This window comes from Rattus rattus, chromosome 17, assembly GCF_011064425.1.
Source record: "Rattus rattus isolate New Zealand chromosome 17, Rrattus_CSIRO_v1, whole genome shotgun sequence".
Classification (NCBI taxonomy): Eukaryota; Metazoa; Chordata; class Mammalia; order Rodentia; family Muridae; genus Rattus; species Rattus rattus.
The window spans coordinates 37347682-37363119 of record NC_046170.1 but is presented as its reverse complement, the minus strand read 5'-3'; the positions used below and the strand labels follow the sequence as shown (position 1 = coordinate 37363119).

The 15438-nt window shown below is 47.2% G+C and overlaps 1 protein-coding gene across 1 annotated transcript in view; it reads right to left on the bottom strand.

Moving 5' to 3' along the window:
* The window catches only part of Hsd17b2 (hydroxysteroid 17-beta dehydrogenase 2), a 65897-nt gene extending 59915 nt beyond the window's left edge, over window positions 1–5982 (bottom strand). Inside the window, exon 1 of the mRNA XM_032887846.1 lies at window positions 5497–5982. Within this exon, the coding sequence (XP_032743737.1) occupies window positions 5497–5764 (268 nt within the window). The 5' untranslated portion in view covers window positions 5765–5982. The remainder of the gene's footprint in view (window positions 1–5496) is intronic.
* Window positions 5983–15438: the final 9456 nt, after the last annotated feature.

The window sequence follows — 15438 nt, the reverse complement described above, 5'->3', positions numbered from 1 at the left end:
CAAGACCTGCCCCATACACACATACAACCTGCCCTACAGTGGGCTGACACACACACACAAGACCTGCCCCCCATACACAAGGCCTGCCCCCACACACACACAACCTGCCCCATAGTGGGCTGACACACACAAGACCTGCCCTGTGGTGGGCTGCAAAGCACCATGGGTAAGTGGTACCCTCTATGCTCATTTCGTGGCTGCAGTTGGGGACAGCCATGTCTAGTCGCAGAATTTTAAAGCATCTCTCAGTTCTCAGAGTCAGTAGGGAACACTCAAGGTGGTTGAGAAAGGCACCGTGAGAACACGTGTGTCTGGCCCGTGAGAACACGAAGGTGGAAATCAAAGTTGCCTTGATTCTGCCACCAAGCCCAGGAGGGTCTGAGGACCAAGGACACAGCCTCACATGACGAGTCACATGACAAGGAGGGGGGACCCCAGCTCCAAGTAGACCCAAGGGCTCCTGTAAAACGGACGAGAGCCCACACTGCATTCTCAGTAAATATTTATTGAAGGGCTACGGAGATGACTCAGGACTTAGGAGCTGGCTCCTCTTCCAAGAGGACCCCAGTTCAGTTCCCAGCACCTAGGTCAGTGGGCTCACAACAGTCTCTAACTCCAGTTTCAGGGAATCTGATGCCCTCTTCTCCCCTCTGCCAGAAACCACATGATACACACACACACACACACACACACACACACACACACACACACACACACACCACATAACAGCAAGTCTTTTTTAAAAGCTATAGAACCCCCGAGGAATGACATCCAAAGCTGACCTCTGACCTCCAGACACACACACACACACACACACACACACACACACACACACACACACACTGAATAAGTAAAAGACGGGTCCTTCTCTCTGTCTACATGTCTGCTTTCCCTTTTGCTTAGTTTGTTTGTTTGTTTTCTCCTTCCTTTTGTCTTCGTGCCTGTTTCTTACCAGCCTAGTACACAGTTTTCCACTGCCCCTGACCCTGATACCCTGTGAGATTTTTCTCTGTGTGTCTACGTAATATTTCCAGTCTGCAGTAGAAGAGCAGATGAAAAACTGCCAACAGAAATCCAAAGACAGGCTTCCAAACATGCTGTGACAGATGTTCCTGGAGCCATGTGTGTGCTCCAGGACCACACTAAGTCTGAGGGCTGTCCCCAGGGTATTAGAGTAGCCCCCCCCCCCAGGGATCACTGCAGCCAGAAGCGCTGGGATGCTAAGTGGCAGAGGATAGCCTTGCCCTTGTCTCATGATTGACAGGTGTGGTGACATCAAAGACTACGACTTCCTGATAGCCAGCCTGGGCAGCTCTGAGATGTGACTCACATCTGTCCAGGGTGACCAAGCTGAAATAACTCTCAGAGGACATCTTTGTTTGGTCTCACCCTTTTCCTGTCTTACTTTGCTCCCTGGAAACCTTTCTAAGCCTTGCCTCAGGGCCTTCCTCTCAGAACCCTAGAGTCAAGTGAGGGAGGTGCCAGACCCAATCCATGAGCTTCTGGCTTCAAATGTCTTCCCATCTTCCGGTGCTTGAGATATTTATCTCACCGTCCTGATCTACTCTTCTCCATTGTTAAAGTCATTTACGAACTCAAATGACCATCACTACTGTTTCAGGATACCTTGGAGACAAACAGGTTCAAACATTCTAAGCTCGTTTGATATAATTAGGTCGCGCCAGGGTCAACATAGCTTCCTGCATCACAAGGGAAGGGAAGGAAATGACTCAAAGAGGAAGAAGATATTCTTTCAAAGTTTGAATTTATATCATCCTTCACGTAGGACCATAGTTAAATGGAAACTAGAGTGACCCGATCCATCTAATGCTCTCTCTCTCTAAAGAGTCCATGTTTATCTTTCCTGTTCCTGTGTTTTCCCCTAGGTATAGAAGCTGGGGCCTCCAGGACATTCTCAGCTCCTAACTTTTTATTTCAAGATACGGTTTTACTAACCTAGTAATCCCCCTGCCTCCACAGCCCAAATAGTTGGGATTACAAGCCTGCACCACCACACCCAGCCTCTTTTAACTTTTTTGTTTGTCTATCTGAGACAGAGCCTTACGTAGCTGACCTCATATTTGTTAGGTTAGCTGACATCGTATTTGTTAGGTATCCAAGGGCAACCTTGAACGCCCACGCCGAGATTTCAGCCATCCACCACCGTGTCTTGACTCTCTTTTGAAAATTTTTATGGCGTGAAGAATACGATGGCATCACACACACACACACACACACACACACACACAAACACACTCACACACAATGCAACTGTGTATTCTACTCCAGCCGTTTACAAACTCCTTTACAGTTCCTTCCCTTCTTTCATTTACATGAACACTTTTGCAAAATACTTTTCCCCACCATCTTTTACCACAGTTTTCCCACCAGCCACCAGCCTGATCTGAAGAGGATGTAGCATGGTCCAGATATTCAGCCTACTCCATATCACAAACACCCCTCTTGTCATTGTCACCCTTCACGACTGTATGTCGTTCCTCTCAAAGGAGCTATCACGGATTTGGGCTAAAATTGGCCTGAAAACACTGTCTGGAGAGTAGAGAAGACTCTACTCATGATACAGTGCAGTCCGTTCAGTTCCCTTGCTCTGCACCGATGGAGATTAAACTTAAAGCCTGTGGATGCTAGGCAGGCACTCAACTACCCAGCTGGATCCCCACCTGCCACGTTATGTCTTATCACTGTGATCGCGCACACACACACACACACACACACACACACACACCTATACACACACACATGCACACACACACACACACACACATACACACACATATACACATAAACATGCACACACATAGATACACACACACATACAAATACACATACACATACACATGCACACACACATACAGACACATACACACACACATACACACACATGCACACACACAGATATACACACATACACATGCACACACACACATACACACACACATACATACACATGCACACACACATATGCACACACACAGATATACACACATACACATGCACACACACATACAGACACATGCACACACACATACACACACACATACACACACATGCACAAACATACACACAGAGAGAGGGGGAATTAGTTAAAAAGAAATCTTTTTTTTAATTTAATGAGTTTGGGTATCACAAATTTAGTTTTAATTTCATTTTGTTTTGGTTTTGTGTTTGGTTTAGTTTTTTGTTGTTATGTTTGGTTTTTTGGTTTTGTTCCCTTTTTTTTTTTTTTTAAGTATTGGTGGTGGTGGTTTGTTTGTCTTTTGTGGTGTTCGGGATTGAACTCTGGACCTTAGCACATGCAAGACAGGCTCCTCTAGCCCTGGGCCCCACCCTAAATTTTAACAAAGATCTCCAGCCTTCCCGGGAATGACACCAACTTGTGCTTTCATTGTGCAAATGACAAAAAGAATGACATTTTAGTGCCTCTCAGACATCTCTAGCCCAGCTCTGACATTCTGAAGAGCTTCCTTTAGGGGTTCGCCCCTGAGCCCGTGTTGTTCACTTCACTTAGGTGTTGACAAGACGCCTCAAGTGGGAGCAGAGTCCTGTTCTCTCCTCTAGCCTGGGATCTGCTGGAATCGCCTCTTCTCAGAAGTCAACCGTGGAGGTGAATGGATCTCCCAGAGTGTCTGCCCTTCCAGGAGAGTCAGTGACTGGCAGGATGCCATAAGTCTTTTATTTACAGCATTGCTGAGCTTGGGGATAGCTCAGTGAATAAGGGACTTGTGTAAGCGCGAGAGCCTCGGTTCAGATCCTTAGCACCCACGGAAAAAGCTAGGCACTGTGGAAAATGCTGTCTGCTCCTCACCGAGGAGTCAAAGCAAGAGGATCTCCGTGCTTGCTTGCAAGCCGAGCTAGCTGATCAGTGAGCTCCAGAGTGAGGGAGCAACACTATCTTAAAGGATAAAATGGGGAGTGGCTGAGGAAGACACCCGGGATCAACGTCTGATCCTTAGAGAAAGAGACAGAGATAGACAGAGAAAAAGACAGACAGAGATAGAGACAGACACAGAGACAGAGATAGACAGAGACAGAGATAGACAGAGACAGACAGAGGTAGAGACAGACAGAGACAGAAGAGACATAAACAGAGACAGAGATAAACAGAGACACAGATACAGACAGAGACAGAGATAGACAGAGACAGATAGACAGAGACAGACAGAGGTAGAGACAGAGACAGAGATAGACAGAGACAGACAGAGGTAGAGACAGAGATAGACAGAGACAGAGATAGACAGAGACAGAGATAGACAGAGACAGATGGAGGTAGAGACAGAGACAGAAGAGACATAAACAGAGACAGAGATAAACAGAGACACAGATACAGACAGAGATAGAGATGAGACAGAGATAGAGATAGACAGAGACAGAAGAGACAGAGATAAACAGAGACAGAGACGGGAACATTTCCAGAACATTAATGATTCTGTCTTATTTTGTGCAACCAGGGAATACAACAGTTACTCGACTCCACTGTTGGATTTTAAACTCAGAGAAGCTGATGTCCTGCACTTCCTTCCACACCCTGACAAGAACCGAACCATGCTCACAGGAAGAATTTTGTTACTGGGTTTGAGGTTTAAAAAAAAAAAATAGAAAAAGAGACGAAAAGTTTGGAGTCTGTTTCTCTGGGAATCATCAGCCTGTGAATCTTCTGCTGACCACAGCCAGGGGTCACAGCCGTAGGTGACCATAGCCAGGGGTCCCATGCAGGGGTGACATCCTCCTCCCAAGGCAACTAGACTGACGGCCTTTCCTCTTCTTCCCAGGCCTTTCTGGGTTAGGATCACTCCGGGGAATTTCTAGTTGCAGTTTCCCCAAACAAACCCGTTTTACCACTCCAAGGAATCTAACTTGGCCTCAGGCTCATTGAAGAATAAGGCACAGAAGCGAGAGGTTGGCAGCCACTCAGCTAAGGAGCAGGCTAGATCTGTGCACGCGCTGCCAAATTTGATCTAATTAAGAAACGCTAACACACTAATGACAGGTAGAGAAGAGGTTCAAACAGGACACAGGGTGGTTCGAAGTTCAGGAGAGCAAACAGCAAAGGCGCCAAGTACAGTGGAGTCCCTAGACACACAGTACTGCACGGAAGCTGGCTGGCCACCTAGTCGAGTAGTCACCTCAGAACAGAACACCCCTAAGCCTGAAGAAGTCTGTCTGGTGCTTCCTGGTACAAGGACACACGTGAAACGACGCTTTTTTACTCGTTAATATTTATTCCTGGGAAGTTAACACACTCACTGTACAGCTCTGTGACCCTGATCAGCTGTCACGTTTCGGCTTACCACCGGCTCCTTCCAAAGCACATGCAAACCAGAGGACACCCAGAAACGCAATGAGAACCACTCGGGTATGTGCTGCCGGTCATTCTCTCTAAACGATTTACATCCAAGCCAACACTGACAGCGTCCCACCGAGGCAGAGGGTCGGGACCTTCTCCGCAAGACGATCACAGCAATGTGGGCCACTTACCTGTCACCAGCACAGCCTTTTGATCCACAGGTAATGAGTCTTGGTCAGATGAACTCACGTACAGAAGGAAGAAGCAGGACACCGATAAGAGGAACAAGCTGCAGAGGAGGGACAGGCTGAGCAGGCAGGCACCTCCCCAGAGGCCAGCCAGACACACCACCTGGCTCCTTAGCTGCCCTGAACTCCAGGCTTTGCAGAGAAGCATGCCCCCCAGCACCGCAGTGGCAGTCAAGCAGAGCCATGCTGACTCAGAGGAAAACGGGTTCATTCTCCACTGGTCTTCACTTGCTCTGGGCCAGTGAGAAGTGTGAGTGCAGAAACTGGCTGGAGGCAGCCCGGCTTATATGAAGGGAGAGGCGAGAGGGGAGGGGGGACAACAGCCCCCGCACCCTTTGAACAAGCATGTTAAAGGTAGTGATAGGGGAAACTACTCCCGGGAGGTACTTTAAACTGTACACTGTGATATAGAGACCTGCTCATTCCCCTGAGGCGCTCAACACATACAGATACACACACATACACATACTCTCACACATACATACGCGCATATTTATATACACACTCCTACGCAACACATACACACGTGCACATATGCACGCATGCAACCTTCCCACCTGAAAGATGTTTACTCAGGTAATGATTGACAGAGTTGGAATCACAGTCGCCTTTGGATGTGCCCTCTCTGCTGTATTTGTTAGGTCCTTTTACTAACTCCTAGTCTCTCTCTCTCTCTCTCTCTCTCTCTCTCTCTCTCTCTCTCTCTCTCTCTCTCTCTCCCTCTGTCTCTCTCTGTCTCTCTCTCTCTCCTCTCTGTCTCTCTCTCTCCCTCTCTCTCTGTCTCTCTCTCTGTCTCTCCCCTCTCTCTCTGTTTCTCTCTGTCTCTGTCTCCCTGTCTCTTTCTCCCCTCTCTCTCTCTCCGTCTCTCTCTGTCTCTCTCTCCCCCTCTGTCTCTGTCTCTCTGTCTCCCTCTGTCTCTCTCCCCTCTCTGTCTCTCTCTGTCTCTCTCTCTCTGTCTGTCTCTCTCTTCCCTCTGTCTCTCTCCTCTCTCTGTCTCCCTCTGTCTCTCTCCTCTCTCTGTCTCTCTCTGTCTGTGTGTGTGTGTGTGTGTGTGTGTGTGTGTGTGTGTGTGTGTGTGTGTGTTGCACAGGTAATCAATGGGGCTTGGAAGGTGGATTCTAAGAAGAAAGCATCCCCTAGTTGGCCTGCATCTGGAAAATTACCACAGACTGACACAGGCTTAGAGGCAGTTGGGAGGTGCCTGTGTCTTCCCAGAGGCACCAGTGGGAGACCGTACGTAGCAAAGACAATCCGACTGAGAGAAGCTGTCAGAACTTTTTTGTGACTGGTGCTCCGCTCAATTCTGACTCGGTCTACTCTGTTGGAGGCTCTGTTCTGGGCAGTAGGACTCGGCCTCCGAATAGGATGTCCTTACAACATTTCTATCCGTGTGGCAATAGCAAAGGAGGCAATCGGAGACCAGAGAGATTAGGAGCCAAAACGCAGCAGCCTCGGAGTCCAGCAGGCTGATCCCTGGCGTTGCCTTTTGAACCACCCACTGTCTGCTTTAGGTCAAACACAGAGAAGCGGCCACTCCTGTGCTAGTCCCTCCTTTTGCCTGTCTTTCCTCTTACACAATCCTTTGTTAGGCTCAGCTTGTAAACAAGAAAACTCAGGCTGGGGGAGGAGGTACTTATCCAAGAGCAAGGAATCTGAATCCTCACACCTGTGACTCACCAGCTCGAGCGCCATTCCGTGAGAACTGGGGAGATCGTTCAGTCCCTACACACAGGTATCCAGGGACAATATACCATGTGCGTGCGCACACACCCGCACACGCACACATGCCAGATGTGGGGTACACACACTAGCGCATGCACACACACACACACACAGAGAGAGAGAGAGAGAGAGAGAGAGAGAGAGAGAGAGAGAGAGAGAGAGAGATCACCAGTTCCAATACTGAGCTCCCACTGGGTTTGATGGGTGTGGTTCATACTGGCATCTGCCTAGGAGGGGTGCAGGATTCTGATAAAGGCCAGACACTGGGAAAACTGGAGAGAGAATGAACTCTCCCTTCACTTTCAGATGGCTCATATTTAAACCCGTTTCAGTGCCCACGGTTGTTAAGGATGAGGTAATCTTGGTTGGAGGATGCTGTTTCTCCTTCACAGGGTCAATGACACTGTGCCCCATCTGGAACCCCAGACAGGGCCCCCGAAAGGCTGCAGAGTTGCGTGTTTAGATGAAAGAGAACACGAGGCAGGAGGGCTGGTAGAAGGCAGCGCCCCTCAGACTACAGACTTGTTCTAGAGCGACGGTGCCCAGAGGGGAAGGGGTGGCTGGAGGAGTCTGAGACCGTGGAAGCAGGGTTTGCTCAGGACTGAATCCAGTGGCACCGCCCATAGGAAGACGAGTGGGACCTAGAATGGGGAGTCAGGGGAATCAGCTTCTAGCTTAGACGAAACTCAGAAGAGTCTGTCCAGGGCTATGCAGCTGTCAAAGGAGCATGAGGTAGGACAGCCCCAGACCCAGGCTAGTTTAAGACCCAAGGGAAACAGTGTAAAAAGCAGGGACCTGTGAGCCCCACTGTGGGGTGGGATCATTGTAGGAGTCAACAGAACATGCATGAAGACCAGTAGGGGTGGTAGCATGTTATCTCCACTCCCAGCCTCTTAGACACCTGGCTATAGCCCTGCAGGCTTAGGGCCCCGAGGCTATGGAATTCTTGAATAGCCCTGAACATTTCCTCTCTCCCTTCACAGACTCCCATCCCATCCTAACACTGACTGTACAGACAGACATGTGATGGGTGAGGGAACAGCTCCCAGGGGTTTCCTGAGTGGGCATACAGAGCTAGCTTGGTTCTTTTCAGGGGACGGTGGCACTATGGCTTCAGTGTCGGAGCGGGACCAAGCATGCTTGTGTGGGTTTCCTGACAGGTTCATGCTCACCTGAGACAGGGTGACTCTCTTCAGGAGGCTCACATAACTGGGGGAAAGCTCCGTACAACAAAGAAATTCAAGCAGAAGTATTTCTCAACCTACGATGAAAAGGGGGCTGTAGGACGGCCCTACCATTTAAAGGTTCAGGCCAGTTGCCTGCCATTCTAGACGCAGTAGAATGGGGGTTCGAGATAGTCCCACTTGGTTCTTCCACCAAGCCTGGCGCTGGTGTACAGTCACAAACAGAGGCCTCTTTCCTTCTTGTTTCAGAGGCTCACCTCCTCTCAGCCCTTACCAATGGGCGGTGGACTCACTCTTCCCAGCCTCTTCTTGCTTCCTTGTTTCTCTACTCAATTTGTCACCCAACTCTTCCCTTGGCATCCTTCCCATGACATCATTTCAAGTGTCACGTGCTAATACCCCACCACATCCTTCCCATGACATCATCTCAACTGTCACGTGCTCATACCCCACCGAATCCTTCCATTGAGGTCAGCTCCAGTGTCACCTGCTCAGACCCCACCGGAATCCATCCTTTCTGTCACACTTAGCTAAGTTAACAATTCTGGACTGGTTCATTTATTTCAAGAGATGTTCTTCTGTTTCTTCTATTAGAGAGCAGCGGTTCGCAACCTCTGGGCTGTAAACTCTTTGGGGAATCAAACGACTCTTTCACAGGGGTCACCTAGGACCATCAAAAAAAAAAAAACCACAGATATTTAAACTGTGATTCATAAAAGTTGTAAAATTACAGTTATGAAGAGTTATGAAGTAGCAACAAAAATAATTTTATGGTTGGAGGTTACCACAAAATGAGGAGCTGCGTTGAAGTATCTCACTCAGCATTAGGAAGGTGGAGATCTGCTGCTCTAGGGAGTGATTCCTGAGCTCAAGGACAAGCGCTCAGTGCTGCGAGCATTGTGTAATTGTGGAGTTTCCAGAGAAAAACATAACTCATGTCCTTCTGCTCCTAGAATTCGTTCTTTCCCTGGGGACCACCAGGGTCTTTCTCTATCTGAGAATCGCACAATCCCTTGAGCAAAGGACTTCCTCTTCTTACCTGTGGCATTGGGTCTTCTAGTTTGTTCCCATTATTTTGACCTGGAACTGCCCTCAAGACCAGCCTTACATGGTTAGAGTCCTATATCTGGCAAGCCTTTGTCCAGCTTCTCAAGGAGAAGGGATAGATGGATCACTTCATTCTTGTTAATGATGTCCCTGGGTCAGTGCACTGTTACTTTCTGCGAGTGGAGAAGTTTTTTTTGAAGGCACTTTCTGAAGATGGTAACTTACTGTATTAGTTACTTTTTTTTTCATTTTTGTGACAAAGTAACTGACAAGGAGCAACTTAAGGAAGGAACGGTCTATGCTGGCTCACAGTTTGAGGGGATACAGTCCATCATGGTGGGAAAGTCATGGCGGCAGGAACATGAGGCGGCTGGTCACATAGCATACACAATCAGGCAGCAGAGAGAGATGGATGCTGGTGCTTGGCTCATCTTCTCCTTTTATTCATTCTGGGACCCCAGTCCAGAGATAATATTGCCCACATTCCCACCTTAGCTAAACCCTCTGGAAACGCCTTCATAAACACACCCAGAAGTGTGTTTCCACAGTTGTCAAAGTTGACAGTGGAATTTAACCATCACAGTTACCAAAGGAGAAGATTTCCCAAACTGAGCAACGATAAAAAGGCTGAGAATCTGCAAATGTACAGTTGGTTAGTATCCATGACTCTTGAGCATGGATCACAGTGTGCAGAAGTGACTTTCCTTCTAGAGTGGGGATTCCCTCTGAAACATCCCCACCAAGTGGCCATCTTGGTTACTGCCAGGTGACTCTGGACAAGACTATGTTCCCTCCAGTGCACTTGATCTGAGCACTTGTTTTTCTTTCCCACCAGGAGCCACATGCAGTCACCTTGATGCTGGAACACAATAGCTATTCCAAGCAAATGATGCCCGTCATCCTCTCAAATCTTCCTTAGACAAAGTAGAACATATTTGCTCTAGTGTTGAGTTCCTCCATGAGCCACGTGCCCAAAAGTCCCAACACCACTGAAACAATGATGCTGCAGGTGCTGGGTAGCATTTTGACATAGTGAGTGTCACCAGGTAATTCACTGAGCATAGAGAGCTCATACATCACTGTGATCCTGGCCCAGTGCTTAACATAAGGACAGGTTGGTACCAGACATAACATAATCTGAGAGATTTGAGGTCAATGTTGCTGAGAACATGTGCCTTTCAAACACCCCGGGGATGATGAATGGTTTGTATATTTAACTATAAACTTATGAATGTTATATTTTGTATAATTCTTTATTCTACACAGTGAGGAATAGAAAGACAGGGGTGCTCCCACAGCAAAGAGCCCGTCACATGACCGTGGACCTGAGTCCTGGTCTCTAGAGCCTCCAGAAGCTTTCAGCAAGATGGCATGTGTTTGTAGATCCTGCACTGGGTAGGCAGAGATAGGTGCTTCCCTGCGTCTCACTGGTCAGTCAGCCCAGCCAAACTAAGGAGCTCTAGCTTAAGTGAGAGACATCTCCACACAAAACAATGCAGAGAAGGATTGAAGGAGACCTGGACATTGATCTCTGACTTCCACAGACATGCACACACACACACATGCTTGCACAGACTTACGTGTGCATGCATGCACACAAACACACAGACACATGCACAACAAGACAAATAGACACACATACACTACACCCTCCACTACCCACAAAAATCTAAAATTCCAGATGTTATAGGTACTTTTATATCATTTTAGTTTCTGCTCTAAACTGTAATACATATGAAGAGTTGTCCAAAATATAAGTGGGTAAATAATTGTGCAACCGTGCTCTCTCTCTCTCTCTCTCTCTCTCTCTCTCTCTCTCTCTCTCTCTCTCTCTCTCTCTTCCCACAAAAATACTTTTGTGGAATCCAATTTGAAGGATTAAATAAATGGCCCAGTGATTAAGAGAGCATTTGCTGTTTTTGTAGACCCAAGTTCAATCCCCAACACCCACATTGGGCAGGTCACAACCACATGTAACTCCAGCTCCAGGGGACCCAACACCTTTTTCTGCAGGCACCCATACACATGTGTGTACACAACACACACACACACACACACACACACACAGAGTAGTCTCTCTCTCTCTCTCTCTCTCTCTCTCTCTCTCTCTCTCTCTCTCTCTCTCTCTCTCTCTCTCACAGTCACCCACAAGTGAAAATAAAATATTTTTAAAAATGATAATGGACTTTGCACTGAGTTGATTCATTTACACTTAATGTAAATATCGGTGTATTTAATTTAAACCCACTGTCTGTTTGAATCTTTGCTATGACTTTCCTACTTTATAACCTTCCCCTGAATGAGTTTCTTTTGTCCTATTTACACTTGTTCTGTCATCATGTTGACATTTCTGAGTTATTTGAACTTCTTTTAATGATTGTGGAGAAGCTTGTCAAAGTTCATCATAGCCTGGAATGCTTGTTCCATCCTAGATAAGCCAGGACCTTTGGACACTCAGAAGCCATGGGAATGCTGACCAGCACAGCAGCACAGTACCGGCCCAGCAGGTACTGAGCACTGGCTTCCCCCTCCACACCCCTAGCACCACACAGAAAAATTCTTCTTTCTTTTTGTGTACTCATGATGAAGAAGATCTGATAGAAAACACAACAGAGAAAATAGGTTCATTCTTTGTTGTTCTATACTAGAAATGGGGTAGAAATACCCTTGTGCTGAATCAAACCCCTAGACCCTCATTGGAGGATTCAGGACAGGCAATGCCACCACCAAGCCACTCTCACATGCTGCTGTATCATAAATTCTAGTTATCCAGATACATCAAATCTGTTCTGTTTTGTTGTCTTCCTTTGTGTATAGTCAACAACTGTTAGAGTTTCCTATCAAGTTATTAGCTCGTATTGCTTTTCCTCTCCTTGTCTGTCCCCAAGCTCACTGCCAAAACCACTTTCCCTTTGTGTTTCCTTAAGGCTAGGCCTTAGAGAGTCAACTGCTCAGTTTTTGTTTTGCTGAAAATGACAATTCATCTTCTCCTTTGAAGGATATTTTCACTGGGTATAGAATTCCTCGTTGGCAATTGATCTCTTGCAGCATTTTCATGCTTATTGAGAGAGTTTTCAAAATACTTTAATTTGTTTTGTTTCACAAGCTCTTTTGAACGTCTGTGTCAGTGTGCGTGCATGTGTGTATTTATACATGCATATATGTGTGTACATGTGTGTGTATGTAGGTATGTGCATGTATGTGCATGTTGGTATATGTGTGCAAGCATGTGTGTATATGCATGTGTGTGTGCATACATGTATGCATATATATGTGTGTACATGCATGTGCATATATCTGTGCATGTGTGCGTGCAGGCAGGCATTTATACACATGTGTACTGTGCACATGCATGTGTTTGTGTGCACACATGTGTTCATGTATGTAAGTGCTGGTGGGTAGGAGCTACAACATAAAAGTAGAGGTCAGAGGGCAGCCTCCATTGTCATTCTCACCTTCCACCTTGCTGGAGACATGATCTATTTATTGTTCATCTGATGTGTACTCTAGGCTGGCTAGCCCGAGAACTTCAGGAATTCCCCATTTCCCATCTCTCAGTGGAAGAATCATAGTTGCGCCTATGCACCACCTCATCTGGTCTTGTGTGGATCCTAGAGATCCAAACTTGGGTTCTCAGACTTCTATATGTCATGGTGGGGTTTTTGTTGTTGTTGTTGTTGTTGTTGTTGTTTTTATAACTCGACCCAAACCTAGTTAATACCTGGGAAGAGAGAGACTCAATGAGGAATCACCTCTATAAGATTGGCCTGTGGGCCCATCTTTGGGGGCATTTTCTTGATTGTTGACTTTTTATGGGAGGACCTAGCCCACTGTGGGCAGTGTTATCCCCTAGGCAGGTGAACCTGGGCTACATAAGAAGATAGTTAAGGGGTTGGGGATTTAGCTCAGTGGTAGAGCGCTTGCCTAGGAAGCGCAAGGCCCTGGGTTCGGTCCCCAGCTCCGAAAAAAAAAAAGATAAAAAAAGATAAAATGAAATCTTTGAAATTATATGTTGCTTAGATTAGTCCCTGTTCTCCCCTTCGGGGCCATGTTTTGGAGAAACTCAAAGATCCATATCTCCCAAAGATTGTGTTTGTTCTGATTTCTTATGACACCTGATATGGAACCAGGAGCCCTTAGCTTGCGAGGCATATGTTCTACAACCACCTACACCCCCAGCCCATTCTGTAGGCTTTTCTGCGTGTCTAAATGGAACGGTCATTAAGCCAACATTCACTGACATGTCCATGTCCCACGCCTTTTGTTTATGGGAATTAAGACTCAGACCTTGCACTAGGTTCTCTGCCACCGAGCCATCTCTCCAGCCCCAAGTTCTGAACCCAGATGCAAAGGAAATAAAAGAAACATGGTATCTGCTGTCGGTGAGCTTAGGGTCCAGGCAGGGAGAAAGGCCAATAAGTCAGCAATTAGCGAACAAACAAGGCCAGCATGGGAAGCCTTTCACAACTGGTGTTACTCATATAATATGGCTTCACCTTGCTCCGTGAGTTTGTCAAATCACTGGCTGGAGTGCAGAGTTACTATGTTTACTCGTTCTGGTTACCAGTGTGGGCAGCCCGTCAGACCACAGACACAGGCCTGCGAGGCTTAGCTATTTATTAGACTGTTGTGTTGATTCCTGGTGACCTCCATATCTCTCTCTCTCTCTCTCTCTCTCTCTCTCTCTCTCTCTCTCTCTCTCTCTCTGTGTGTGTGTGTGTGTGTGTGTGTGTGTGTGTGTGTGTGTGTATTTGCACACACATGCACTCAGGTACATGTAAACATATGTGAAGGTCAGAGGTCAGGAGCAAGCATCTTCCTCTCTCACTCTCTACCTTTTTTTTTTTTTTTTTTTTTTTTTGACAAGGTCTCTCACTGAACTTGAAGGTCTTCAATTTGGCTAAACTGGATGGCCAATGAGCTTCAGGGGTCTACCTGTAACACACACACACACACACACACACACACACACACACACACACACCCTGAAGGCTGGCATTATAGACCCACACCACCACACTCAGCTTTTTACACTAGCCCATCAGCTTTTAATCCCCTGCCTTTTCCATCAATGGTTTGCTAAAGACTCACTGTAGGCTGAAGGCTGTGGGACATCCATGTGCTTTTTACATGAATCCTGGGAATCCAAACGTGGAGTCATCCCGCTTGAGAGAGTGGGGCTCCTGGTGCTCAAAAGCCTCTCTAGGAATATCTCACTGATGGTGGCATGTATGGTGTCAGGGATGTTTGTAGATGATATCCCAATCTGGACTCATTTGTGATGAGGGGAGGTATCCTTTCTTTAAGGTTGGTGACCACTTGTACTGTTGCATTCTGGTTTTCCAAACTTTGTCTGCGGATTCCTCCTAGGAACCTTTGCTGTGATTTGAGGTAATAATTTTCCTGGATTTTAACCAAGTAGCTGGACCACAGCTGAATGATGAAATGGCCTACGATCTCAATAGGATGAAGATGCTGTGGGGGCGGGTGCTTGCCGTAAATAGAAGTGAGGGGGACCATCCGAACAGGAAAGAACCTCTGAGGAGTGGTCACTCCCTGCACTACTCACTGTGCCGCACCCCTCAGCCTGACTGTGCCTGTCCACCCTATCACTTGGGGCTTGTTCCTGACGTTTAAAGTCATGGTTGTGGATATTCTTACTCAACTGGGGACAGCAAGGGTGGGGGAAGAAAGCTTGGGTGTTTGTATCAAAGCTGGAGTGAGAAGTGTGGGCCTCCAAAGCTGGGTTTTCCCTCCTTACTGAGGTAGTCCCAAGTCACCACAACAGGACCCAAGGACTCCAGGACACACAATCAGATGCCGCCTGCTTGATTCTGAACTCACGTCGGAGTGAGGTGACCGAAGAATCCAGAAGTGACTACACTCCTAGGGGCAATGGCTATCGGTACATAACCCAGGTGTTAGAGGTGTG